Here is a 26,565-nt window from a genome sequence, read left to right as displayed (position 1 = left end):
GCCCAGGTCTGTTTTTCATGGGGCATGTTCAGATAAGGGGCCACAGGTTCATGTGAGCCTGCAGGGGTAGGAAACAAGATCCATGCAGAAGGTGGAGGTCTGATTCCTGCCTGCAGAAAAGAGGAAATGTCATCAGATTTCCTCCTTTGCAGCTGTTAAGAAGATGGAGGAGTGGGAGGAGAACAGGAAAGAGAGTCTACTATAGACTAATTCTGAAATATGTTACTTTTTATTTCTAAAAGTAGTCTGCATTTTTTATTTTCCTCTGTTGAATGTGCCATTTTCGAGATCTTGGATGCATTAGAAGCACTAGCTATGGGCAATGGCTGATAGCTTTGCTGCAGATTTTTCTTGACTTGCCTTCTGGAAAAGCAGATGTATGGTGGAAGCCACTGAATAGATCAGCTGAAGTGTCACCCTTGTTTTGACAGTGTGGTTTTAACTCTGCAACAGCCCTGTCCAGGTCAGGAAGCTTGCTTTTCAAAGGCGTTTGAATTATTGCCTTGATATGGTCTTACCATATTTTTTCAGTCCTCTCTTAATAGTGTTTCAAGTATTTCATTACCTTTAATACAAACTCTGGCTTTTCCCCTCAGATAACAGATTGTTTAGACAACCGTGAAATAAAGGAAGTATTTAATTACTTTGCCGCTTTCCCAACACTAGTATGTGCTATCTGTTCACTAATGCATACGTTTTTGTGTTATTTTGGAAGGTGAAACTAGGGGGGAAATGTATGCTTATCTCCAGCTAACACAATTCAAGATATCCTACAGTTTTAAAGCTTGTAGGAGCTATTCCAAACCAACCACATTAATGGCTGATGATGAGCAATTTGAAAGGGAGATTAAAGCACAGCCATGCAATACCCGAACGGGCCCATATTGCTCTGAAACATTCTCCCCAATGCCCTGCTGAGCTCCGAGCTGATGTGGTTCAAACACACTACAAAGGAGCAGCAAGCACTGCCCTGAGGAATTAGCACATGCTTTTATTTCCACTGCACTCACTCCATGCTGTGTTCCTCTCTCCAGGCCTCCCCGGTGGAACTGGATGGAGCTGACAGCCTGCAAGCCGAGCCCAGCCCCAGCAGTGCGGCACCTGCCCCCACAACGTGCCCATCCCCAGGTGGGTGTGCTGCTGCCCTCACCCCTGCCCTTGCCCTTCCTCACTTATGGGCCTGGACTGAGGTACATCCTGTGGCAGGAATCTGATAGGAGCATCAGCAGCAGCACCAACAGGGCTCATTAGAAAATGCTGCAGATGTCAGTAATTTTGACATGAAATGAAATTGATTGCAGTCAGAACAGTCATTCAGTGCAGCATCCTCCAAGGGATGTGGTAGAGCCCCTGTGGCAGGAGGTTTTTCTGGTGCAGCTGGACACAGTGCTAGAGAATCTCCTCTAGTCTCTCTTTCCCACAAAAGGCAGGACGAGGTAGTCTGTCGAGGTCCCTTCCAGCCTGGGCTGTTGTGTCATTCTGTGGTTGAAATGACACACCTGAGTTGTCCACTTGGCCATTTGTGCAAGTGCAAAGTCAGTGCCACAGCATGCTATAACCAGAAAGCAACAAGGGCAGAAGCTGCCAGTCAGTAATAGCTTCTGTTTGACACATTTTTTTCCCCAAGACATTAAGGAATGGGGAGAAAGAGTTAAGAAGGGGCACTTCAGTCCCCATAGGGGCTTTAAATGGACAGTATTATGTAGACTCCTAATTTTCTGCTTTAAAGCCTTTATGCATGATTCCTAATCCAGGGAAAGGAATTTGCTGGTAGAATTTTAAGCTGTTTTCCTCAAAAGTATGTTTCTGAAATATTGTCTTTGAGTAGGCACTTTATTTGCTGTTTGCTATTATACTAAGTTCATGGTATTTTTTTGTTGTTCATTTTTTTTAATGGGTCTATCAAAGTTCAGCTTGGTATGGGTAAGTAAAAAGTACTGTATCAAATAGGTATTTAAATGAGATCTCTGGCTGCAGTTGGTATGTAAGCATAATGCTCCTATTTGTTGGGGATAAATGTGACTTAAACAATTGAGCTTTGCCCTCGAACATCAGTGAGGTACCATTCCCCAAAGATTAGAAGCACATGGGCTGTTAGCAAGGGCTCATTAGCTGACTTAATTACTTTGGCTCCTAGATGCCAAAGTACATAGTTTAGCAATTTTGAATTGCATCTGGAAGGTAATGTAGAAGGTGCAATCTTGTAATGAAACGACCAATTTCTCTTCTCAAGAGTCAACAGTGATGAGCTGGTGTTGTCTACAAATCACAAAGCCACTTTGGCTCCAGCTCCCCTGCTGTCAGAAATGCTAAAGATTGACAGCAGATTTTAGTATTGTCTGGCAAGGAAAACTGAGATAGCATTGCAAAGATCGAAATGGCAAAGTAACATGGGGTTTTCATTATGACTGCTTTGGAGGGATAGATGGGGTCCAAAGTCTGTGAACTTCTTGTAAACAACCTCCTTTGCTCTTCAGTACAAGCCAAATACTTCCATGCTGTGGCTCCTATGCCTCTAATGGTGGGGGAACTGCCCCGAAGGAGGGTGCATCGGCCTTGGAAGCAGGAGCAGCTCTTATCCCTGCTGGTGTGCACGTTCTTAGTAGAGTCTTAGGCTGCATCTTTCTTAGCTTGCTCTCCCAGCCTGTCAAAAGGGTATATTCAGAAGCCGCCACTGCTGCTGTGGTTGGAAAGGGAACAGGATCTGAAGTTTCTTCTTTAGGAGGTTGGAGAGATGTCTGGGTGCTTATTCAGTGCCTGAGATGCTGGCAACTGCTCTGCTTCCAGTGGTGGTATCAGCTGTCACAGTCCTCAGCTGTAGATCTGTGTGCTTATAGTCCCTTCTCTCAGGAATCAGCATCAACTTGTTGGGTTTCTTTAAGAGTTAGATGACAGCTAGTCCAAGGCTGCCTGTTAACAGTTTGTTTGTTGTCTGATGCTTAACTGATGGTCAGTGGAAGTGGTAGGTTTAGTGAAAATAGGCAAGCTGAAATATCCTCCAGTGCTGAGGGTGAGACCATGTCATATAGCTACTTGTCTTTGTAGCATCTTAGGATAGGAATCATCACATAACTTCAGTAAAGAGATCTTAACTCAATAGGCCCATTGTAGGTTACAGCTCATCTCAGCCAGAGGAGTGTCTGAAAGAGTTTGTGTGACTCTTTTCCAAGGACTTCTTCTCTATTTTTGTTGACCATGAAGGGTGTCCCATGAAGCCCAAGTCAAGTGTAACCACATAAATTTTGATAGGTGATTTCATTATTCGAGTCTTGTTTTCTCTGAGAGATTAATTTTTCTTGTGTTGAAAAAAGTTTATTTTTTCAAAACATCTAGTAAATGGGCTCACAGTATATCCAGTAAGAAACTGGATTGTAAGAAATAGGCAAACATTTTATTTGAAAATGTATCTTAACCTTGCAACATTATCTCTTATATGTGTGGATTAGGTTTAGATCAAAAGCAATTCAAGTCGACTGCAGCTTGTGCCAGCCCTGTTGTGAAGAGATTAGAATTTCTTCCCAGTCCTGTCTCTTCAGAGGAAACTGCTTCAAGCGAGAAAGATGTGAAGAAAGCTGAAATAGAGCAGCAGAAGGAAGCAGAGCTCCCTCCTACACAGGAGGTATGTATGAACAAGAAAAAGAGGGAGCGGAAAACAAAACAAAACAAAACAAAAAAAAAAGGAGAAAGATCTTACACAGAAATGTTTATTGTGCAAGTTGGTATTTTTGTCCATATAATGTCACTTCAGGAGTTCATTCAAAGCATGACCCGGAAGGATGGTTTCAGCTGGCAGATTCTGTGGTCATCAGAAAGTTCCCCCTCAAAAGGAACTCCACGTGTCTGCTTGTAGTGTTTGAACCTGTAAACTGGCGGGACTAGAAATGAGAACTTAACCTACAAACCCCAGTCCCACCACCTGTTGGGAGGGCAGAGTATCCAGAAGGTGTAGACCGTGGAGCTTAACCCCTTAGTCCTCCTGAAGTGCTGAACAAGTGCAGGTGGTGGTAGAGGTGGCAAATGGCTGTGACCATACTGCTCTGTCAGGTGAATTAGATGTTGGTGAGCTAGATGTCGGTAGAGGATTGACTTTGGTGTGCAGGGCAGTGTGAATGCCAACAGGAAACAGCTAGCAGCTACTTACAGGACTTCAGTACTGCAACTCCATGTTGTAATTCTGGAGATAGAGGCTTCATCTTTGGTAATGTTGTTTCAGAAAATAAGTAGAAAGGGTTTAAACTAACCTTTGATTGAACCTGTTGCTTTTTAAATACCGTTTTCTGCTCCCAAATGTCTGAACAGGTGATGAAAGCAAAAGCCCTGGAAGAAAAGGGGAGTGTAGTGCTGCCGTTTTTAAAGAAACTACCCGAGACCAGCCAGGTTACTCTGCATAACTCTGGTCTACAAGGTGAGCAAAAAGCATTTGGAAAACTCAGCCAGACAGTAGCTGAATATGGGCATGTGACGTTCAGGGAGAAGTGCCTGATCAATAATTTGGAGGGTTTTGGAGCTAAAACATTTATTTTCTATTTTCATTGACTGGTATTGGTAGTGTGGCTTGTCTGATGCAAAGGACTCTTCTGGCTATTCCTCTTAAACACAACAGCAGAAATTTGACGCAGCAGAGGAAGAGCCCTATCTTGCATTTACTTGGCCTAGCAGTAAAGGCTTTATTATGTCAATGAGTATTACATACTGCTGCTCACAGATGAATATGACTTATCAATTGGTTTTATTTCATGATAAAATTTTCTGGCAATAAATTCTGCACTCAGTTGCTCTTGTGGAGCTCCTTTTCATAGATGAACAATACACGTATCTGGCCATATCCTTGAATTTGACCACTGCCCAGCACAAGTTCTTGCAATGCAGAACCCTTTTTTCCCCGTGCCTTCATGACAAAGTTTTGCTTGAGACTGATAATGTTTAGTAGTTTGATTTAAAATTTATTTTAAAGCTGCATTTTATGTGGGTATTGTGGAAGAAAGAGAGAAAAATTCCATGAAGTTTTCTTTCCCATAAGAACTTCCTAGCTTGTTAAACTATAGGTAATATACTGGTTAGCCTAACGTTTTCAAGGTTAAAACTACTGAAGGTGCTCCACTGTGAAAAAACTGGAGAGGGACTTTTTACAAAGCCATGTAGTGATAGGAGAAGGAATAAAGACTTTAACCTGAAAGAGTGCAGATTTAGATTAGATATTAGGAGAAATTCTTTATGATGAGTGTGGTGAGACACTGGAACAGGTTGCACAGAGAAGTTGTGGATGCCCCATCCCTGGAAGTGTTCAAAGCTAGTCTGGATGGAACTTTGAGCAGTCTGATCCAGTGGAAAGTATCCCAGTCCATGGCAGGAGGAATTGAAACTAGATGATCTTTAAGGTTCATTCCAACCCAAACCACTCTGTGATTGTCTGAAAAGGAATGGAATTCTCACTTTTTTTTAGTGGGGAGGTGCTACCCAAGCAGACTTTGAGAACAATATCGTTTTATGTTAAGCAAATCAAACCCAATATCAAGTAACAGGTCATAGGTTTCTTGCCTGTGTTCTGACTGCTGCTGAAACACTTGGCTGCACTCTAGTGTTCACACCATATAGAGCACTGAAAGGCTCGCAAAATCTGTTAAAACCTGTATCTGCAATAGGAATGAATGCAAGCACCGTGCAAAGACTTGAAGGAGTGGCTGCCCTTGCATTAGTGTGCTAGAGCTCTCATGTGAGTTCAGGTGGCATGTTGCAAAAGTAGCATTTAAATACAGACAGTCCGTGTGATCTTCGGGTCTACTGTAAATTAGCTGCCATGGGCCAAAGCGACTGTAGACAAAATCCCTCTCGTGACCAAGGTGGCTGAGGTCTGAGAGTCTGTCATCGCCTTTTGACCGCGCTGTTTCTTGTTTTGTCTCCGTGCCGTTGCCTGCAGAGCTGCCCCGCGGGGCCATGGTTCCGCTTAGGGTTCGCAACAACTGGCGGCGCTCACAGTTTTTCTCCCAGTCAGGTAAATGCGGCGCTAAGAGCAGCTCCAGCCCTTCTGCCACTCCAGCCATAGGTGTCTTCGGACGTGGGGCTGGGGCGAAAGCTGATGATCACGGGGACTTGTTCTACCTCTCGCTTTCGTAGAAAATTTCTATTCCTGCTGCACAGTTGACAAAGAGCTGTTGGGTTGCACATTGTTGTGTTGCTCTTGTTTCAGGCACCCAAAAGAAATCCCTTGCCTATAAATACCTTTTTCTTAATTTCTTTAAATCAGTCTAATTTTCAAAGACATTTGGATAGAAAATGGCAATGGTTCTCTTCGTAACTGTGGCTCTTGAATAGTGTAGTCCCATTCTTTTAGCATTGCTGTACTTTTTCCTTCCTTGCACTGAATCATGAAGGGAAAAGTAGATCAAGGTAGGTAACACTCGGTGTCTGAACACTGCTAACATCTGTGGCCAGAAGTAGATGGCATTAGCTAGTGGTAGAGTAGAATCTGATAGTTAATATTGTGCTCCTCTATACCCAGATAAAAAGTAGTTTTGTTGGTGATGGGTGTAATCTGGTTTCTGATTTATTTTCTTGCAATTAGTCCTTGCATTTGGTTGTGGGAGCAAATAGGAAACTAACATAAAGCTCTTTTATACAGATATAGTGTAGATTTGTTTACAGGCTGAGGACATTTTGCTGTGTTAAATTTAATCTTTCATTGTTCTGTTCTTTTAACAGCTGATTCTGATAGTGGTGACAAATCAAATGTGAGTACCTTTTTTGGGTTATTATTTGGTTTAGCGATTTGTGTTTAGCAGAAATTAATTTTTTATGCAAACTGTCTTGTAACATGCTTAAACCAGAATAAGAATTTTTTTCTCATGGACATGTGAGAGGAAAAGTACAACCCAAATCAAGGAACAGTCTGAGTCTGGAATTCATGCATTCTCCTCTTATCTGGAGCTAGATATGCAGTGTTTGGTTGCTGGAGCCACTAAAGCTTCACAATCTCAAAATAATATGTAATTCTAAATTAACCATTCTATTTTAAATGCATAGAAATGAAAGGACTTCATTATTCTTCTGTTTCCTCAATGAAACAAAAAAAAACAACACGCCACAAATGCTACTCTGAAGTACACAGTATTTCACATTCTGTTTGTCATATAGAAATAGACATAATCTTTTCCTATGAGATTCAAATAGTACTCATAGTGGAAAGGAATATGACAGCAACTATCTAAAATTGCCCTTGATTATAACAATTTTAAACACGTCATGTCTTAGGATCCTTAGTGAAGCCTGAGGATTTATTTCATTATGGATAAAAATTAAAAGCAAGACTATAGGCTGTTGTGCTAGCAGACATAAGATGAGAGAATATTTTTTACAATCTAAAACTGCTTTTCATGTTGTGCAGAAGGTTATAGAGAAGCAAAATATGTATGTTCTTTAAATTTGAGTCCCTGGAGGTGGCTCTGTTCAGTGCTGCTTAGAGCTTTTTTTAGGTTCTTTTTCCCCACTTCAGTTGAAGTTTCCCAAGCCTTTCTTCACAAACCAAATTATTTTTTTATCATGTGGCTACCTATGGGCAATTCCAAGTGTCAGTGAAGCCAAGAATATTGTCTGCTCACTGAGAGAATCCTTATCTAGTTCTCAATTTCCCATTGTAACATCATTGGCCAGGATTAATCAGGCAAAGTGCAGTTTTCTCTGGTAGCCGTGTGAAGTGCAGTGTCACAGTCTAATAGCTTGGTTTTCCTTCACGTAAGCGTTTCAATTTTTGGTCCTGGGATCCAGAAGAAGAGCGAAAGCGCCAGGAAAGGTGGCAGCATGAGCAAGAACGCTTGCTTCAGGTAGGGAAGAAACTGTATGTCTTCCATTGTGTGGTTCAGCTGTTGGATTGTCCCTTTGGACAAAAGCTGGGCATTTTGTGTCATGTTTTCCACATCCTCTGTGGATCCTTGAGTGAATTCTGTGGCAGTTGAGTGATAAATGAGCACACACACACACATGTTCTCTGTGGTTTAGGCACTCTCATGTCTCCCTTCCCCACTCCATGGAAAGACCAAAAGGGCTTGGTTCTGCAATCCAGTGCAGAGTTAAACCAAATCTGTTGGTCCTCAATTACATTTAAATTATGTTAAGCACAGACTACAAAACACTTAATTACTTGGACACGCTTTGTCAAGACTGACAATTTGCTAACCCTGATGCCTGTGCAACTCTTCTTTAAAATGATGGTCTTAATAGATTTTTGTAGAATTCTGCTTTGTTCACAGGTTGTTCTTGGAAAATATCAAACTGAGTTTGGACATGAAAGGATTTGGGTTTGAGAGCGTTTTGTGAGAGAGGGAAGTATCTTCAAGATAACCATTAGTTTTGCCTAATGGTAGAGTAAACTCTAAAAGTTCTAGGTTTGTGTCCTAGCTGGAGGAAATACAAGGGCCGTGAGAACCTGAATTTCCCAGGAGTGTCTTTTGAAACTGTGATTAGCTTTGATCCCAAAGAAATCATATCTTTCTTCCATGTAACAGAAGAGCAAACAACTGTCAAAGGATAGAGAGTAATAAAATGCTGTCTTTTAATCTTTTAAAAAGGACTTGTGTGTCTCTGTGCTTTCTTGAGATCACCAATTTTGCGCCTCTTAAAATGGTGTAAAATTCTGCTAATATATCTGGCACATGTGGGTGCTCTCTCAATAATAAATGCTTCTCTTCTGGATTAAGCAGATGTGGTTTCCAATTTGAACAGACATTGGAACTGGTTAAAAGGAAAATGGAAGTCACCATTCTTCTCCATATTCAAACCAGTTCTGGCAAGCAATTTTAAACACCTCTTTGAAATATTTTTTGTGCAAAACTCTGTGAAAACAATTCTTAAGAAATCATCCCATCAAGGAAGAAAATAACCTACTTAGCTAATTATAGGCTTACTCTCTTCAAACCTTTACACGCTATTCACTTATCTTTTAAACTTGCATAGTTATTCATCATTCTTAAATTATATTGGCATATCTCTTAAATTAGTACCAATATCTGCAAAACTTGCTCATTTGTATGCTACCTTGCTGAAGTTTTTAGTGTACAACCGTTGTCTCAGTGTTTCAGGGTCTGTGAAACATTTTTGAAACTTAATACAGTAAGATAAACAAGGAATTACTAATATTTTTGAGCACAAACTTAATTTCTGACCAAAGATTTAAAAAATGTTAACAAATTAAACTTCTTCTAATGTGTCAAAAGTTCCTTGAAATTTGAAGGTGTTAAATGTGAGTCCTAGAAAGAAGTGGGGAAAGTGAAAAATAAGCTTTTTTTGACACCCATGAATGCTTCCAATTTTTATCTTTTTATTTCATCCTATTTCTTATTAAACCACTTCTAGCAAGTTCATTTTTGATGTGGAGATACTACACAATTTATTCCTAATACTGAATGCTCTGAATTTACCTGCATTTCTACTCATGTACAGGAGAAGTATCAGAAGGAGCAGGACAAGCTGAAAGAGGAATGGGAAAAGGCCCAGAGGGAAGTTGAAGAGGAGGAGCGTAGATACTATGAGGAGGTATAATGCTCAAAGGAGGACCTTGTTTATTGACCTTTTTTTTGTATTTAAATGCACCCACTCATGTAAAACAAAAAAAAAAAAAAATCCCATACCTAGATTAATTAATTAAAAGGCTCTTTAAGGCTGAATTCTCAGGAGGATTGTTTCTCTTAAACACTGCTGTAGATGTTGAGGAAAAATATTTAAATATTTGGACAGGTATCCTCAGCACCTCCGCAAAAGTGGAGGTGTCTAATTGCTATGCAGGTCTGGGTGAGTCAGTACAGCTGCGTCTGGGCACGCTCAGAGTTCCCTCCAGAGGCAGAGCCCTGTGTATTTTGGCATATACTCAGTGCCTAGACTTGGTGGAACTCCAGATGAAATTGTTGTCTGCCTTGGGCTTGATCATGTAGGTATTTTGTAACTGGCCTTTAAAAAAATTTAAAAATCCACAGGAGATGTTCCAAGCTTGCAGTTGTGGAATATTAACAATCTATAAGATAGTGGTTTTCTTCTGTTTTATGTGGGTCATTATTGCAGGAAACTGGAAAATATTTATATTTTAAGTTTGTCTATGCATTATGTCAGTGAATGGTTTCTCATTGTGCTTGAGGGACATACTTGTGATCTAAACAAGAAATTTTTTTTCAACTTTCAGAATAAGTTTTTCATGTACCAAGGGTAATTTCATATTTTTATATTAAACTTAATACACTGGTGCTGTGAGAAACAGTAGTTCCATGCCAAGTGAAATATTCTTTCCTGTTTTGTAAATTCTATCTCAATTATGGCAATGGTAAAAGAAATGGAAGTGCAAAACCTTGAAGCAAATTAAAAATTGAGGTGTTACCATTATTCTTAGTACCACAAGTCCTTATCTAGCCATCTAAATATGGCACATAGCCAAACCTTCGTTTCCTTTTGTGTTTCATAAGCTCATAGATACATTCTGTATTTTTAACCCCCACTCTCTCCTGATCCTCTTTCTTTAGGAACGCAAGATAATTGAGGATACTGTTGTTCCATTCATTGTTTCTTCAAACTCTGCTGAGCTCCTCTCCTCTTCTTCCTCTACCACTGAAGGAAACAAGACAGTGGTGAGTTTCTCGTGGAGTAGTAAGGCACTGAAGAGTAAGACATCTTTAGTGAAAAGTTTAATCCTTTGCTAAAGGCTATCAAAGTCTAGGAGCAGAAAGAGTAAGGGTATTCCCTGGGTGCCTTCTTTAACTAGTGATACCTCAGAGTGCTGTAACTTACAGATTTTCACAACTGAGTAGCTGTATTCCCAAGCAAACTGCTACCATCCCATTTTCAACTAGAGCAGAGAGTGATAACTTCCTCTCTGCAGCTGCCTCTCTTCTTTAACTGGTGCTGTGAAAAGATCTGTTTCTTTTTATTATCTTCCAGAGCCAACAAAACCTTAAGTGGTTTCTCTGAATCCAAAATCTCGAATGTAATATAATGCTTTATGTATATCTCAGATGAGACTGAATCCTACCTCCCCAGTTTTCCTCCTTTTCTCTCCCATCATCCCTCCTAGAAAGCAGCAAAACAGAGAAATGTTTACTCTCTGTTTGTTTTTTTTTTTTTTTTACTCATGCAGCACAGAATGTTTAATTCAATGCATCTAGCATCTAATTAAATTAGTGTTTGCAGAGATCAGAGAATGACACCCCAGGCGAGATCACAGTAGAGTAAGTGTGGGATTCACAGTCATAATTTTCTCCTGCGTAAGGCGCCTGCACCCAGTCATCTGCCTTCTTCCCTTCAACTTCAGGATTAGGAGTACTGTATCATTTGGTTCTCTTCTCACCCTTCCTGCCCCCTGTTCTCACTCACCCTGGTGCAGGGCCATCAGCCATGGCCAATTTTCCACTTGGCTGTGTAGCAGTAACTTCCTTGGTGGAGTTGCTTATGCAACAGTCAGAACACTGCCTGCACCCAGAAGTGAAGGATCTCATGCTGTTGCTTACTCAAGCTCCACGAGTCTGGTATGAACCACTCCAGCCCCACTTTGGAAGTAGTACTGGTGTTGCCCTTTGAGGATGCCCAGTGCATGTGAGTAATGCTTTGCTCCTAGGCAGAGACAACAAGCTGAGGCCACTCACAAAGTCCTCGCAAGTCCAATGGGAGACTGTCTAGACTCTCAAAGTAATTCAAGGATTTCTGCCAAAGAGTATGTAATGGAAAGTTTTGATTTGCCATCCTTTACACCATAATTGGTCCCTAACTTATTTCATGCTCAGTTTAGTCCAACTAGTTGCTGTTTCAGCTAGAGCCTTAATTAAATCCAAAGTTAGCCTTACCAGGATCAAATGGTTCTACTATATAAATGTGAGATGTTCTTTTTGATAATGTGTGTCAACACAATGTATCTAGGGGAAGCCTGTACTTTTCCCACGTGTGTGCCAATGCCAAATTCAAAGGGAGCTCCTTGTTCCCTCTTCCTCTGTCTTCTAGAACTCAACTGATTCAAACAGCTTTCCAGAGGAAGGCAAACAAAAAGAAGGTACAAAGCAGAAAAAGCTGCTCTGGGAGCAGGACAGTATGCCATCTCTGAGGAGCAAGGAAAATGAACTCTGGCAAGAAAAGAGGAGGTATGTATTAACCCTAAGCATTTCATAACCCTGTGGAGCTTTGTGTTCTGTTGGCTTCTGGGATATCACATGTGCCCACGATTGACGCTGGAGCACCAGCACCCGGTGGCCTGGATACAATATATCCTGATCAATATTCACTGGCCACGCAGGCTGGCACACGTGTGGCACTGCACAGGGCTAGTTGTGCATATTGGAAGGCTTGTCTTTTCCTTGTATGGCTTTGCCAAGAGGCTGTCACAGCGACCAGATCAGACCTTAGACAGTTCAGACATCTCTGTACATCACTGCTCTGTGTCTTGTGTACATTTCACAAGTCATCTGAAGGAATAAAGGAGCAGTAGCTGTTTTCACTCAGAACCTGTGTGAAATTGCCTGGCTATCTCAGAAGTGCCATACCCAAAATTGCCAGATGCTGTTTAAAGTCCTGGGCTTTGCTTAACTGATAATTAACAGGTTTCACAAAAGAGGGGAGGCATCTAATGATGCTGAGCACTGTATAGAGAACACGGATAAAAGCTTTTTTTCTGTCAAAGAAGCCACAAATCCATTTTCCACAAATCCAAAATAATCTTCAGCACATCTGAGTGGCAGTTTAAGGTAAGCAGGAAGACTTGGGCTACTGGGAGACAAACTTGTTAATTCACTGAAGTTATTGTCATTGCTGACACAGTAACAAAAATCTTTTTGTAAAAAATAGGCTGATATTCAAAAGTCTGATTTTGCCATTACATTCTAGGTGAGTTTTTTCCTGGCTTTATTTATACAATGTGACTTATTTTTATTGGCAGTGGAAATAAAGTGCTCTCAGGATACCCAGAAACTGGTATCTTGAAAGGAGGAAGTGAACAGGAGCACCACATGCCGGTGATGGAGCGGAGCTCACCTGCCAGGCTGAATCTGCCACTGACTCAGGGTGAGAGTAAGACTTCCTATGCATGTGTTCTCCTTAGAAATAGAAATCAGGCAGAAATCTAACTCAAAGAATTTTGGAAATTGACAGTACACATATATCTTCAAAATTGGAATGTTTCAGACTAAAAATTTATTTTATGTTAGCAAAGATGAATATGTTAAGGTGAAATTTAAACTCTTCTTGTTTTCATCAGAGATGAGAGTTTCTGCAGCAGATATCTCATTTATAGGCCTGCATGTTCACAGTAGCAGTTAAAATGGTTATCTTTAATCTTTTACATAATCGTACATACATATAGGATTTATCTTGATACAGGGAGCATATTTCCAACACTTATTTTGTGTTTTGATACCTAATTAGATTCTTTATGTCTGTTTCAGTCCAGGAAAAATCACTACATGTGATATGTAACATTTTCAAGCCAAGCCTAAAGTGGCACCTGCCTCAGTTTCATCATTAGAAATGTCTAATGACATTTAAAGTTAATTTATTTTTTTAGCTGCCATAAGTATTGATGTTTTTGAAGGAAGGAATTTCCCCAAAGCATTGCTGTCATGAGGGTCTCTCTTAAAAAAAAGGTCAATTCATGAATTTAACATCATTATCTACCTAATATAAGTGAACACTGGAAAGTAAATAGGTAGGACTAAAGACAGAAAGTGAATGCAAATTTTGAAATCAAGTTTTAGATTTTTGTTTTCAGTCCTCCATAAAAGTTCATTATTCTAAAAAATGAAGTGTCTGTGGATAGAAGAGTTTTCAGTGTTATTACTTGCTCCAAATGCAAATTCAGTCTATTAAACTTGGTAGGTCTGCTTTCCTTGTCTCAATTTTATTGTATTGTTAGTGCTTTGATAAAAGTTGCACAAAGAAAGCTGAATATATATCACCCAGCAACACATCCTTGGGGATCTGTAGTAGTGATTAAGCAAACTTAACGGGTTTGACAATTTTCAACTACTTCTGCTAATGACCCTGCTTCAGGGTTTTTCTAGGTTCTTTTCAACAATTTGGTCCCCTGCAAGTATTCTTACGGCTCCTTTCTTGCCTCTTAAAGCATCCCATCCATCCTTGCTCCCTTCTTAAGCCCTTAAATAATCAGGCATGTGGGTTTATTGCCTTGACATCAAAAATAGGTAACAAGCCTTTCATAGGCCCCAGCAAAGTTTTCATTCTCTAAACCACGTGGTTGGCGCATGGCAGGGTAAGGCTTCTCCCCAGCCTGTGAGCCACAAAATTCACCTTGCAGGGTCCAGGTAATGCACTGTTTCTCAAAGATAGGATGGTTGGCTGCCTGGATATCACACAGATCATTGCTTATTGCTGGGAGGCTGTTATTGTCACTGAGCCATCTGAAGCACAGAAGAAAATTATGAAGGATTTACTGTTTATCAGTAGGTTTATGGAGAGCAATTACTATACCATCCCTTTAACTCTTGCTGTTGAGAAGTTTGGATCCCCTGGCACCACAGAAGTTTCAGTCTCTTAGGTGTTTCCTTCATTATGACAACAATACTTTATTTTCCCAAGTGTTATTTGTGGATGGCTGTTTGACTTTGCCCTTTCCCCCTTCAGAAGTAGATTCAGCAGCAGGGTAGATCACGTTTATGTGAAGGTAATGCAAAGGAACGATGTTCCACAGAGATCTGCTGATGTACCAAAGCCTGTCTCTGACTTTGAGGGGGATTTCTGAGGAGTTTGTTTTAAGGAGCAGTACACCTCTCTCCTTTATGGTGTGCCCACAAGCCATGATGGTCTATAAATTTTGACAAAAGCATTTTACCTCAAATGTTGAGTTTTCCCTACCTCTTGTTGTAGATATCTCCTGGAATCAGCAGCTGCTGACAAAGCAATCTCCACAGTGCACAGAGGACGGTCGGCAGAGACCATTCCTGGGCCAGACTGTGGGACAGCAACCGAGCTCCACAGGGGAAGCAAGGAGGTGAGGACATAAAGGTTACTGAAAAGATAGAGAAGTCCTACTTGCTCTGTTCTCCCTTACACTCCTGCTCAGCATTCTCTATTGGTTGGGTTTGATTAGTCCTGCAGTGTGAAGACACCCTTCATGTCTGGCTTTCCCATCGAGACTGCTAACATTTATCCACTTTGTTGTTCATTACAGGCACCACAGTTACTAATTTCATGAGGGAGCGCACCTCCTGCATGCCTCTCTCCTCTTTCTTCATAACTCTTTTAGCATATATCTGCATAACTTTTCATATGCTTAATTTGTTTTAAGTTCCTGAGACAAACGTTTATAGCTAAAAAGTAGCTAAATATGAGAGTGGGAATGTCAGGTTATGTCTGCCTCTTTGAAGCTGATATCCAATAGCTTCATTCCCCATCTTCCAAACGCACATCGATTGCTACTTTCTAGTCCTTTAAAGATTATACCTTTTAAAAGAAGATACATGTAGAGTAGTATTTTCTTTCTGCTGTAAATTTTGGTGAGGTCTTCTTTCTTTGCTGCTTTGCCTTGTGCTTTTGAGTAAGCCTTACTGAGCAGTAACACCAATTCTTTTGGTAAATGTGGGAGCTGTTTGCCTAATATTTACAAAAAGTAGCTGTGTAATGAGAAAGGAACATCTGTTTTCATTAGCATATAAATGAACACAGTCTTCTGCAGAACCTGTTACCTCTATGAAGGTTGTATCCAGTCAAAACTAATGTAGATTGAGGTTTGATTACCTATTCTTCATAATAAACTGCTTGTGTGTGTGAGAAAATTGTTATTTAATCTGTAAACTGTTTTAAGCAGTTAGAGTTTGAATCAATCCTATGATTTCTGATAACAAAAACCATGGTTTTTCTCACCAAACTTTTGCAGGGTAGCTTGGATACAAATTAACCATTAACAAAATAAAGGACCTTTCACTGTTGGTAGCTTCCTTTTTACTCAGTAAAGGGCCAACAGAGAGTGTGGTGTGGTGTGGTGTGGTGTGGTGTGGTGTGGTGTGGTGTGGTGTGGTGTGGTGTGGTGTGGTGTGGTGTGGTGTGGTGTGGTGTGGTGTGACTTGGCTTAACCCTCCTTCATCATGGTGGGAGCTGTGATGGATTGGTGGGGTAGGCAGGAATCTCCACGTGGCTGATTACCTTGTGAGTTCCCTGACTGAGCAGCAGCGAGCAGACTAAGACTCAGAACCAAAAATCCTGAAATTCACTAGCTCGAGTTTCTCCATACAAAACCTGTTTTTATTTGTTGTTCAGCTGTAGTAATGCATCTTCTCTGCTGTATTTTAGGGCAGGCTATCATGAGAACTTCCGATCTGGGCCGTCATCTCCCTGCTCGCCTGCTGCTCTGAGTCAGTCACCCAACAGGTACTAAAGGTCAATAAGGAATTTTGCAGACCAAACACTTCTTGTAGTTGCTGGTGAACTGCCAGAGTGAAAATCACATTAGTATTATGTGGATGCACTATTAAGTCTGCTAAATGTTGCAATTCATAACTATCCATGGGATAAACATGTAGCTCCCTCTCCCATATTTCTTGCCTGCTTCAATGGTATTATGTTTTCAAATAACACAGTTCAGAAAGCAGCTTTAGAACTCGGCTTGACCATTGAAATTTCAATAAAATTGAAATGGGACAGTATAAACTTCAGTCAAAGTGTGAGATCAGAGCACTTAAGCCAAAGGATGTCTTCATTGTCACATGCTCAGGAGTAAGGTCTGCTTGAGACATTGTCACTTGCTGATTTAAAAAGAAATTCTTCCTTTAATTTCCAAATTAGAAATGCACTTTGCTTTTTTGCTGATTTTTAATTTTCCCACAATCATGCTAATCTCTTAGAGATTTGATTCTCTCAAGCAATCTGTACATCTTTCAGTGAGTTATGTGTACCAACTCTAAATAAATGTTAACTGTAGCCTGATTAAATCACTGATAATTTGGGGTATGTTAAAATCAGTTTGCTTATTAAATAGGGTGAAGTAATACAACACAGAACACAGCAGGTTTTTCTTTCTATTTAAATTACATTTTTCTTCACGTTGCAGAGCAAAGCCCTCTTTCGGATGTCGCTTGCATTGACATGAAGCTATTGGGAATTTTTTACATGAACAATTTATTATGTTTTTGTAACTGTAGCTGCAGTTTTGGTAGGATTGCAGATCATTTCCTTGCTAAAGGTCGCTAGTTGTGATAGCTGCTTCATATTTTTTAGCAGCTATGTTCTGATCTGAGAATCTTTTCCATGATCTTTTCCTGAAATAAATCTTAGTTTTGTAAACAATGGATGGGATGTAATTCATTTTCCCTCTAAAACATTAGAAAACTCTTAAAAATTTCTCAAGATGCTCTTATAGTAACTCTGATAGTGGAGAAGAAGAAAAAACAAAGGTGAACTCAGGAATAACACAGAAGCAGAAGGGTTAAGGTTGTAGGAGTGGAGAAAAAAAAAACAGCGAAGTTATTCTAAAAGGAATAATGATAATGAAGCGACAAGACAGTCATGTGTCTGTGCTATCTGTGTACATGGTGGGCTCAAGAGTAGAAGCAAGGACAGTTTTCTAATTGTGATGAGCTTTTCTGCTGCTTCTGTCTCTCTTTCTCTCTCTCCTTCTTTTTTTTGGTTTTTGGGTTTTTTTCTTTTTCCAAAATGGCTCTTTTGTTATGCTGCAGTCCAGATCTGTCTCTGTTGGTGGCTTATTATAATATTGCTGCCTCAAAACCTTAAAGCAAGAGATTGTAAACTTGCTTATCTGGGTAGGATTTCGTCAAATTGTCTTCTCAAAACTCATGAAGTATCGCAGAGTTTCTCTCCTAGTTTCAGCCCTGGCTGAAAAAAGCACGGATGACACATAACGGCAGGGGATCCCTTTTGGTCTCAGGTTCATCTCACTAGGCCAGGCATCAGTTCTGTCAGGCTGACAGGCAGGTGGGAAGGGAAGAGTGTGAGACCCATAGAAGTGGGCACCTGCACTGCTATTAAAACCATTTTGAAAAAGGGCACCAGTTATTCCTGAGGCTCTGAACTTTCACCCAGCTGTCATCCAACTGCAGATTTATGAGAGAGGTCTAGACAGGGCTGCTGAAGGAGTGAGTTGAAGTATTTTTTGCATTGCAGATGGAGATGCAATTTCAGGTTTTGTCCAACTAGTTGTAGTACTAAGGGGCTGCAGCAGCACAAGCTGAAATGAGTCAGCCACTGCCTGGTCTGTATGCTGTCACTATGGATTTCACCAGCTTGTTTGGGTGCAAGAATAGCATCCCTGTTTTCTGATTTGCAGTGAGCAAGTCCATTTGTAAACAAATTCAAAAATTGCCAGGCCGAGAGTCTGACTCAGGTAATTTGTGTGAATTGCTGTGGCATTGACTATGTCTAAGTAACCTTTTGTTGTAAGGGTGGTGAGGCACTGGAGCAGATTGTCTGGAGAGGCTGTGGACTGCCCATCCCTAGTAACCTGGTGTAGTGGAAGGCTCCCTGCCTGTGGCAGTCGGCTTGGAACTACATGATCTTTAAGGTCCCTTCCAACCCTAACCATTCTGTGATTCTAGGAATCCACAGGCATGCTTCCCTGCCACCCAGGCTTGTTTAGAGGCTTGCATCTCCCTTGATCTAGCACAGCAGACTGGCAGGGAGATGTGCTTGAGCTGCTGTGCATTCAAGCATTTTAAGTCCTTCGCTTGCCTGTCTGGAAGGCAGACGTGCAGGCTGATTCAGTAGCATGGCTGAAGGGTCAATGTGTATTTATGTAAACCCCTCCAGTGCTCCTTCCTCTCATCCTGTCCCTGGTGATAAACCTATCTAAACATTTGGCTCCATTTTAGCATCAGTTGCTGTTTTCTTACAGCCATGTTTGTCTCCTAGGTCTGTCAGTGGGAAGAAGCTTTGCTCTACCTGTGGTCTCCCTCTTGGAAAAGGAGCTGCCATGATTATTGAAACACTCGGGCTTTATTTCCATATTCAGTGCTTCAGGGTATGTCTCTTGCTTTATTAAGAAACATCTCGAGTCATGCACAGTGCAAGTAGAGTGGAAGTGAAACTGAAAATGAGAGGGCCAAGGGGTTTGCATGGTTGTTTTGTCTTAGTGTGTTTGTAAAGAAGTGGAAATAACATAACTAATATGTTTTTTGCAGTCAGACATGTTAATTGGACTAAAACCTGTGATCAAGCAAGCAAACTCAGCTTCTTTACTTACAGGGAGAAGCATCATATAATTTCTCTATTGTGCTCATTGTTTTTTAAATATAACATTATTTACCTTGTTATTTTTTTAGGTGGTCTTTTCTTCCTTCCAAAAACACAGTCAGTCCCAAAGCCATCTTTGATCTGTCTCATGGTTGGAAAGCTTTGACTAGAAATATTTCTTGACTGGTTTGGGGTGTTTCAGTCTGGAAATAACCTGAAGTGTTTTTTAGAGAACTTAGAAAGTATCCATTTCCATTATCTCTGGCCCATTTGATATTAGACATTTGTGAAGACTTTTTTGATTTTAGACATTTACCCTGACTATATCTCTGGCGTCTTTAAGCTTTATCCATCACAACTGGCCTGGCTCCCGAATGCAACCTCAAAGTCAGATGTCCCATATAATCATTAGACTTCACTTCTGTGTAAATGGAGGCTGCTCAAATCCAGTCCTAAGCACTTTTGACTTTATAAAAACCCTCTTACAGATTTGCAGTGTTCCCCAGGAGTATGGGCTGAGTTCTAGGGGTGTATTTTTCTCACTGTTCCAAGAACTGCTGAAACAAAAGTAAAAATTTGGGAAGAGTTGTGATAGGTAGTAGGGCGTGGTCTGTCTTACTTTCTCTGTTCTTCAACTGACAGTGTGGCATTTGCAAGGGACAGTTGGGAGATGCAGCGAGTGGCACAGATGTCAGGATTAGAAATGGTCTTCTTAACTGCAACGATTGTTATATCCGATCCAGAAGTAAGTACCAAGTACTGGGAGCTCTAACAATACTGTTGCCATGGTTTTAACTGGTGGGTTTGTCTGGCTCTGACACTCAGGCTCTTCACCATGGGAAGAGGAGTCTTCCCATGCCATTTTAATTATTTTCTCATATCAGAAAAGATTTCCAAGCCCATTAAACTTTGCCCAGAGGATCTCTGCTCAGCACTATTAGACTTAAAGGCTATTTCTGTGCATAAACATAAATGCCTATACTATGCATGCATATTGTGTGACCTGGAGGCTTGGATCTCTCACATCGCATGAGACAATGTAGATAATTCTACCTGATCTAGGACCCTGTGTTTGGAGAAGTTCCCATTTTTTGTCTCTAGGACTCCCTTTTGTGGACAAAATGGTCATGTAAAATATTAAGAACATTCTGTAACTCGTAGTGAATCCTTGTGTTGGTATCCCCAGATATGTGCTAAATAGTGTTGGTTACCATTAATATTGAAGAGTGAGCCAGACAATTGCACGTCAGAAAGAAAACTTCATGCATTTTGCTGCCTTAGAGCAGGTCACCTAAATGTCTTTCCGAGTCCTGGATTTCTGTGACTGATGCCAAATTACTGGAACATTTTAGCTTCACCCCAATGTCACCAGTGCTGGTCAGCTGGCTTCCACTGTGTGGAAAACAGTTAAGATGTGAAAACAATAGAAGCAATTGTTGTCTTCCTGTTAAATATTATTTGGTATATTCACTGCCTACAATTCCAACTGATAAGTGGACATCTAGAGCTCTTTTCACTTACTATTTCCCTTCTTCTCTCTCAAAAGCACTGGCTGTAGAAATCCAGGAGTAGGAAAGGTACCTCCCTATCTTTTCCAGAAGAAGATTGGGTACTTTTTCTCTGATGCTTCAGGAAAGAGATACTTCTCAATCAGCAGAGCTAGAGGGTGCTATTGTATAATCGGTTTTTTGGCTTTTTTTTTTTTTTAAAATTCTGCTCAGAAATGTTATCAACTTTTCGTTATTTATATAACCCAAAATATTTATAAATAGCTTTTTCCCTTCATGCTTGATACTATAAACCTTCCTCATGTGGATGAGGTCCTGACCCTTAAAATGCAGATGTGCACATCCATCTTTACACAAAAAAGAGAGGAAGGTATAAAAGCTATAATTTCCTTTTCTTCTTAGTCCTTTTTGCTTAAATAAAAAGTGATGTCCCTTGAGGATTGATAAAGGCTCTAATAAATTATCAGCTTATATGCTGTAGAAATCACTCTCTCCATCATCATTTCTACAGCAGTGTTACTAGAAAATGCGTTACAGAGCTGTATGCAGTATTTCATGTAACAATGTTTTGCATTTGTACATACCCAGCAGAATGGTAACCAAGTCCATGACAGAGGAAATAGATTTTGAGAAAATGTATGGCTCCTGAAGAATAATAATGGCAAAGGGTTTGTAATTTTTACTACAGATTGCCTCTTCCTACTGTGTCCACCAGTCATACGAAATCTCAAAATCCAGTTAGTTGAATTTCAGCTACAGTAACTGTTATTGACAATTCAAAGGGACTGATTTTGATAGAACTGCAAATATTGCTGGTTGCCAATTTTTAACTAAAATTTGATGCACTGCACACCTGAAATTAAGAATAAACTGGTGCAATGTCAGTGTTTTGCCTTTCAGTTCTGGGAATAATGCTGCAAAATATGAAAACAGTTGTTTGATTCCATGGCTTGTGCCTTCCTGCCCCCATGGCTGCATCTGAAACCTGTGCAGCAGTGGGCAGAAGTGACGGTCTCTAACTAACCTCGGATTAGTCAGCATTGTTTTGAGATGCTTATGGACATCTGGATTAAATATTTTGGCTCCCAGAAGTTTATCTGAAAAAATGGATAATTCTGGTTCAAAATGAATCATCAAAAAAGACAACAAGAAAAGCATTAAGGCTTATGTAGTGGTCCAGGGTTCAAAATATTTCTGGTTTTCAGATAAAAGTGGATGGGGTTTTTACTGGAAGGTTGTTTCTGTTCAGCGAAAACTCGCAAGGAAGGAAATTCTGTATTCAATGTCAAACACAGGGAATGGTTACAGGTTGATGAGTGTCAAAGTCAAAGGTGAGAGCTACATTAATGAGATTCCCTATATGGCCAAATAACACAAGGAGTCACAGAAACTAGGCACAGCTGAAGATGAGTCAGCAGTCCTTTGCTTTATTATTTTGCCACTGTAGAGCCTGAAATAAATACACACACAAGTACTTGGGGCGTAAAATAAGATCAGACTTCATGCAGAATGCATTCAATGGGTGGCAAGGAAAATACATTTCCATTGGAGTTATGCTGAATCCTTCTTTGTAGTAGTTAGTGCCCCAGCTTTGCAGGAGGAAGGAAAAACAGGGCACAAATATATGTAACTCCAGATGCTTTTTTTTTCTTTTAATCATAGAGATCATGTGAGGAAAATCTGTGTTTGTTTATTAAAATTTGTAACCAATTACTTGTTCTGGTTTTTTTTTACCCAGCTGCTGGACAGCCAACTACATTGTGACATGACTTTCAGTCCTAATAACTTTCAAGAAGGAACTCTCTTCTCATATGTATCGGCTGCCTCCAGACAATCACTTGTAAAAGCTTGAATCCATGGACATGATGGCTCTCATCTCGTTTTTAAAAACTCACAACAAAGCTGCACCTGCTCCTTTGAAATGCGATACGTTGGTTTTTGCTTCCTTAAGAAATTTGCAAAATATGTATGACCGTGTTTGGGATGGCAAAGCCTAAGTACTATAAAAACAAAACAAAACCACCTTTCAGGTATGCCTATGATACCCAGTCTGTTACCTTGTTCTTTTGAAAGTAATAAGAGAATAAACATGCAATAAAACTGTTTTGTTTTAATATTTCTAGCAATTAAAAAGTTTAAGTTTACAGAACCTTTATAGAATATGCCAACTTGAGCTGAGAAGTAATTTTAAGATAGCATCTAATCAGTGCATTTGAAAAACTAAACATCACAGCACGACTTCTCTGTTATAACTGAAGCTATAACTTTTTTTATACAGAGACTAGTTTGATAATACATCCTGTAATTCTGAAGCATTTTATGGTTATATTACCTTCAATGGAGGGTAGAAGTCAAACAAATAAATTATTGCACCTTTAGTCATAGGATTTTTTTGTTTGTGTACCTCAAGTAATGTTCATGCCTATAGCTTAATATTCTCTGAAATAAAGATTACTTCATTAAACCTAAAGACTGCATACCATTAACAATGGAAAAATTCCCATCAGGAGCAATCCTTCTTAGTAAGTTCAGCAGCCTGTATTGTTATTAAACTCGATGAAAGGTGATGTGGGGGAGAGGCGGCCGAGCAGGCAGACCCGGCTGAGTTGTGAGTCTCCGAGTTGCAGTTTGATGCTGTGGTGAAGCTTTTCTCTTTGGCATGTAACTTGCCAATCAGTGATTCAAGTGGGTTGAACATCTGCTCGTTCACTTGAAAACATTACACTTGGTTGAAATCTCATGCAGAGAAACACGTGTGGTTTGGGTACCCCCTGGGGCAGAGAGTTAGATGACCTTGAGCCTGTGTTCCTCCATCCACTACCCAAAAATAGTCAGCAAAACCCAGAAGTATGGAAGATGGGCAGGGAGGAGGCTGGCAGAAAAACTACCTTGCCTGTGTTTGGTACAGTGTTCCTTTGTGCTCTTTGATTAAGCATGTGCTCCTTACTGAAGTGATCCAGCAGCTCATTGAAACAGGGGTTCAGCAGGTATCTACAATACACAGACAAAGTTAGGGAATGTGTTGTAACTGTAAAATATCCTAGCTCTTTTTGGTAAACTGTTACTGAAAATATCTTCAAATGGAGGGAAAAAAGTTCTTTTTCTGCCTTAAAACCACAATAAAGCTAAATGAGTAGAGATTTCTTCTATCTATGTGCATATCTGTTGTCTTTTGATGTGTGGGTAAATAGAAATGAAGTGGTTATTAGGGAAGCAATAATTCTGAGTTGTTCTCTAGATAGCAATTATTTATTGAAATACTAGACAATTGCTTGCAAGTGAGTTGCATAACCATGCAAAACTGCGTGTCATCAAACACACACGTGTGATGTCATTGGAGGACATTGTGACTATCTGCTGGAAAGTTACATGTTACTTCCTTAATACTGTGCCTTATAAAATGCAAAGCTGTTGCACACAGTCAGCAATGACTTATGGATGCAATAAATCCAAAAAGCTGAAGTCCTTTATGGACTTCACCTGGGGAATATTTTTAAGTAAAAAAAAAATAAATCAGACAAATGTTTTGGAACTAAAAGTGATATCTTGTATTTTGATCAACCACCTGCATGATTTACTGTTAAAGGGTTTTGATAACAAGGATGCATACTCTTTGCTTGTGGTTGTTATAACATTTTTCCACAAAGAATGCGTAACATGGAAATTCAAGAAGCAGATTTCGTAACTGATGCGGTACATCTGTGTAACTCCATGCGCTGCGTTAAGGATATGTGAATATATAATGTCTGAACCTAATTTTTAAATGAGACTGTGCATGCTTGTGCATCTGTTGGATATGAACCTCTAGCACTGCTTCACCCACGTGATAGAGTTAGATGTCCAAATCAGTTCCCAAGTGTATCAAAGGGTTGGTTGTCTCAGAGGTCAGGTCCGCTTCTCATTCTTGTAGGGATAAGTGCCCAAAGGGCTTAGGAGCATGGCTGGGATAAAGTGCATGAACGAGGGGGGAGGGATATTGCATCGCACTGCAGAAACATCACTGGGTCTCTGGAGCTGCTTAGGAATTGATCCCAGTGTCTATCAGGTAGTTTTGTATATGCATGTTTTAGCAAAGTTGGTTGTACGTAAAGCGAAATGAAGCAGCGCTCAACGATGACGATTTTTTTCCCCTAATGAACATCTATTCACCAGCACAGAATAATTTTCAACAGTTTCCTGAATCATACATGCCAACTTCTTATGTTTGATTTTATATTCCGTCTGGAATCTTACATGGCAAATTCATTCAGGCTGAGACTTTTTTTCATTTTTCTTCCAGTTTAAACACATTAATATGATACATTTCTAATCAGGAACTTTGGCAACAGAAAAAAATAACACTTTCCTACATTTGAACTGCAATGTAAATGTATTTGTTGCAAAAAATGATTTATTATTACTGAGCAAGTACGATGTATGTAATGGGTTTTAGACGTTTTGGAATTTATTTAGCCTCTTACTACTTCAGAGAATCTGAACAGGTGTCATAACCCATCTATTTTTTACAAGCCCATTTTCATGGTGTGTTTTTTCCCTACTCTTGCTATGTAGTGTTATTGATGCAGTACACCTGTAGTTTTCAGTGAATGTCGTAAAGGTTGGTGAACCAGAAGGGGACCATCCTTATCTGCATGTCCATTCAGGGACAAGGATTGCTGTCCTAGCTGGGGCTAATGTTGAATACCAATTATGCTAATCTTCCCTTTATTCTATTTATTCTAAAATGCCTCTGGAAATTAGGAAAACTTGTCTAAAACTCAACAGCTTTTATAGTAAATGTATGTTTATAAATAAAATGTTGATTACCTTTGGTGGTGTTGATTTTACTTATTATAACTAACTTCTGTTGCATGAACCTGGATTGCAAAGTAGAGGCTACTGCTTGGTTGGGGTAGGCTGAGCCAAGCTATGCTCCCCAGGACTTCGTATATGAGATGAGACAATGAAAAGGACGTAGCTGAGATGGCAAAATGCACGTGGATTGCCACTGTAAGCTGTAGCCCTCTATTCATAAGAGCATGTGTGCCTGTTGTAGTAAAAGATGAGCAGAGAAGGCTTACTGTAGAGAGGTAACCCCAAAGTCCTCAGAAGGTCTTTCATCAGTGTTGGTGGACTGTGGCTCAGACTTTCACTCAACAAAGCACTTTCTATATGGCAGTGCTAAATATGTGCTTGGTTGATTCCATTTCCACGTAGCAAAGATCCTGGAGTCTGTGCTCACTTTTGCATGTACTGAGGTATCTCACTAATTCTTGAATCGCAACAAGTGTGTGACTTGTCCAGTCACCAGAAGAAAGTTCACACAAAATTTTAAGCTAATAACTGCCCCTTTTTCTACTTTTTAATCGGGTCTTAAGTGGATGATGTGTTGGGGTTTGTGCCAGTAGAGCATCTCGGCTGTTAGATGAGTCATGGGGATGTACTGAAAATTTAATTTTTTTAAATTCATTCATTCCTTTATTTTTGTCCTGGTGCCTTAATGGCAGTGCTGCTGGTCATACATTATTCCTGCGTGTCTGTGAGGGCCAGCATTCTCTGTGGTGGCGGAGGCATGCTGGGATTCCCAGCAGTGCCATCGGTGCCCTGTCTGCGGGAACAGCTCGCTGCCACTGGAGGTTGCTCTGAGGCTGCATTTGGAGGCAGTCAGGCAGCAATTTCTGCTCCAGCAGCTCTGCACCAAGGCTGCTGAGCACACAGACAAACACTATTTGTGACCCTTATGAGCCAGGGTAAATGGTGGCAATCCTGGTAGGATTTTTTGTAATATTATCGTTATTATTATTACTATTTTGTAATGAATGTGACCTGCACAGTCATTTATGATCCTAAAAGGGAACCACTGGGGGTGCACTCACCTGGCAAAATAATTTTGAATACCTTGTAAAAGGGGAGTTGTGTCACCTGC

General features: G+C 40.2%; 1 protein-coding gene across 1 annotated transcript in view; it reads left to right on the top strand.

Moving 5' to 3' along the window:
• LIMCH1 (LIM and calponin homology domains 1) overlaps positions 1-25,382 on the top strand; it is a 176,732-nt gene extending 151,350 nt beyond the window's left edge. Inside the window, exons 21-34 of the mRNA XM_082281829.1 lie at positions 1,035-1,128; positions 3,447-3,619; positions 4,300-4,405; positions 6,700-6,728; positions 7,734-7,817; positions 9,433-9,525; positions 10,500-10,604; positions 11,968-12,104; positions 12,896-13,020; positions 14,839-14,962; positions 16,261-16,338; positions 18,832-18,940; positions 19,795-19,897; positions 22,399-25,382. Of these exons, the coding sequence (XP_082137955.1) occupies positions 1,035-1,128; positions 3,447-3,619; positions 4,300-4,405; positions 6,700-6,728; positions 7,734-7,817; positions 9,433-9,525; positions 10,500-10,604; positions 11,968-12,104; positions 12,896-13,020; positions 14,839-14,962; positions 16,261-16,338; positions 18,832-18,940; positions 19,795-19,897; positions 22,399-22,424 (1,386 nt within the window). The 3' untranslated portion in view covers positions 22,425-25,382. The remainder of the gene's footprint in view (positions 1-1,034; positions 1,129-3,446; positions 3,620-4,299; positions 4,406-6,699; positions 6,729-7,733; positions 7,818-9,432; positions 9,526-10,499; positions 10,605-11,967; positions 12,105-12,895; positions 13,021-14,838; positions 14,963-16,260; positions 16,339-18,831; positions 18,941-19,794; positions 19,898-22,398) is intronic.
• Positions 25,383-26,565: the final 1,183 nt, after the last annotated feature.

Source organism: Coloeus monedula (genome assembly GCF_965178545.1).
Source record: "Coloeus monedula genome assembly, chromosome: 5".
NCBI classification, from domain to species: Eukaryota; Metazoa; Chordata; class Aves; order Passeriformes; family Corvidae; genus Coloeus; species Coloeus monedula.
Note: the sequence above shows the minus strand (reverse complement) of the source record. Positions and strands in the feature narration are given on the sequence as shown.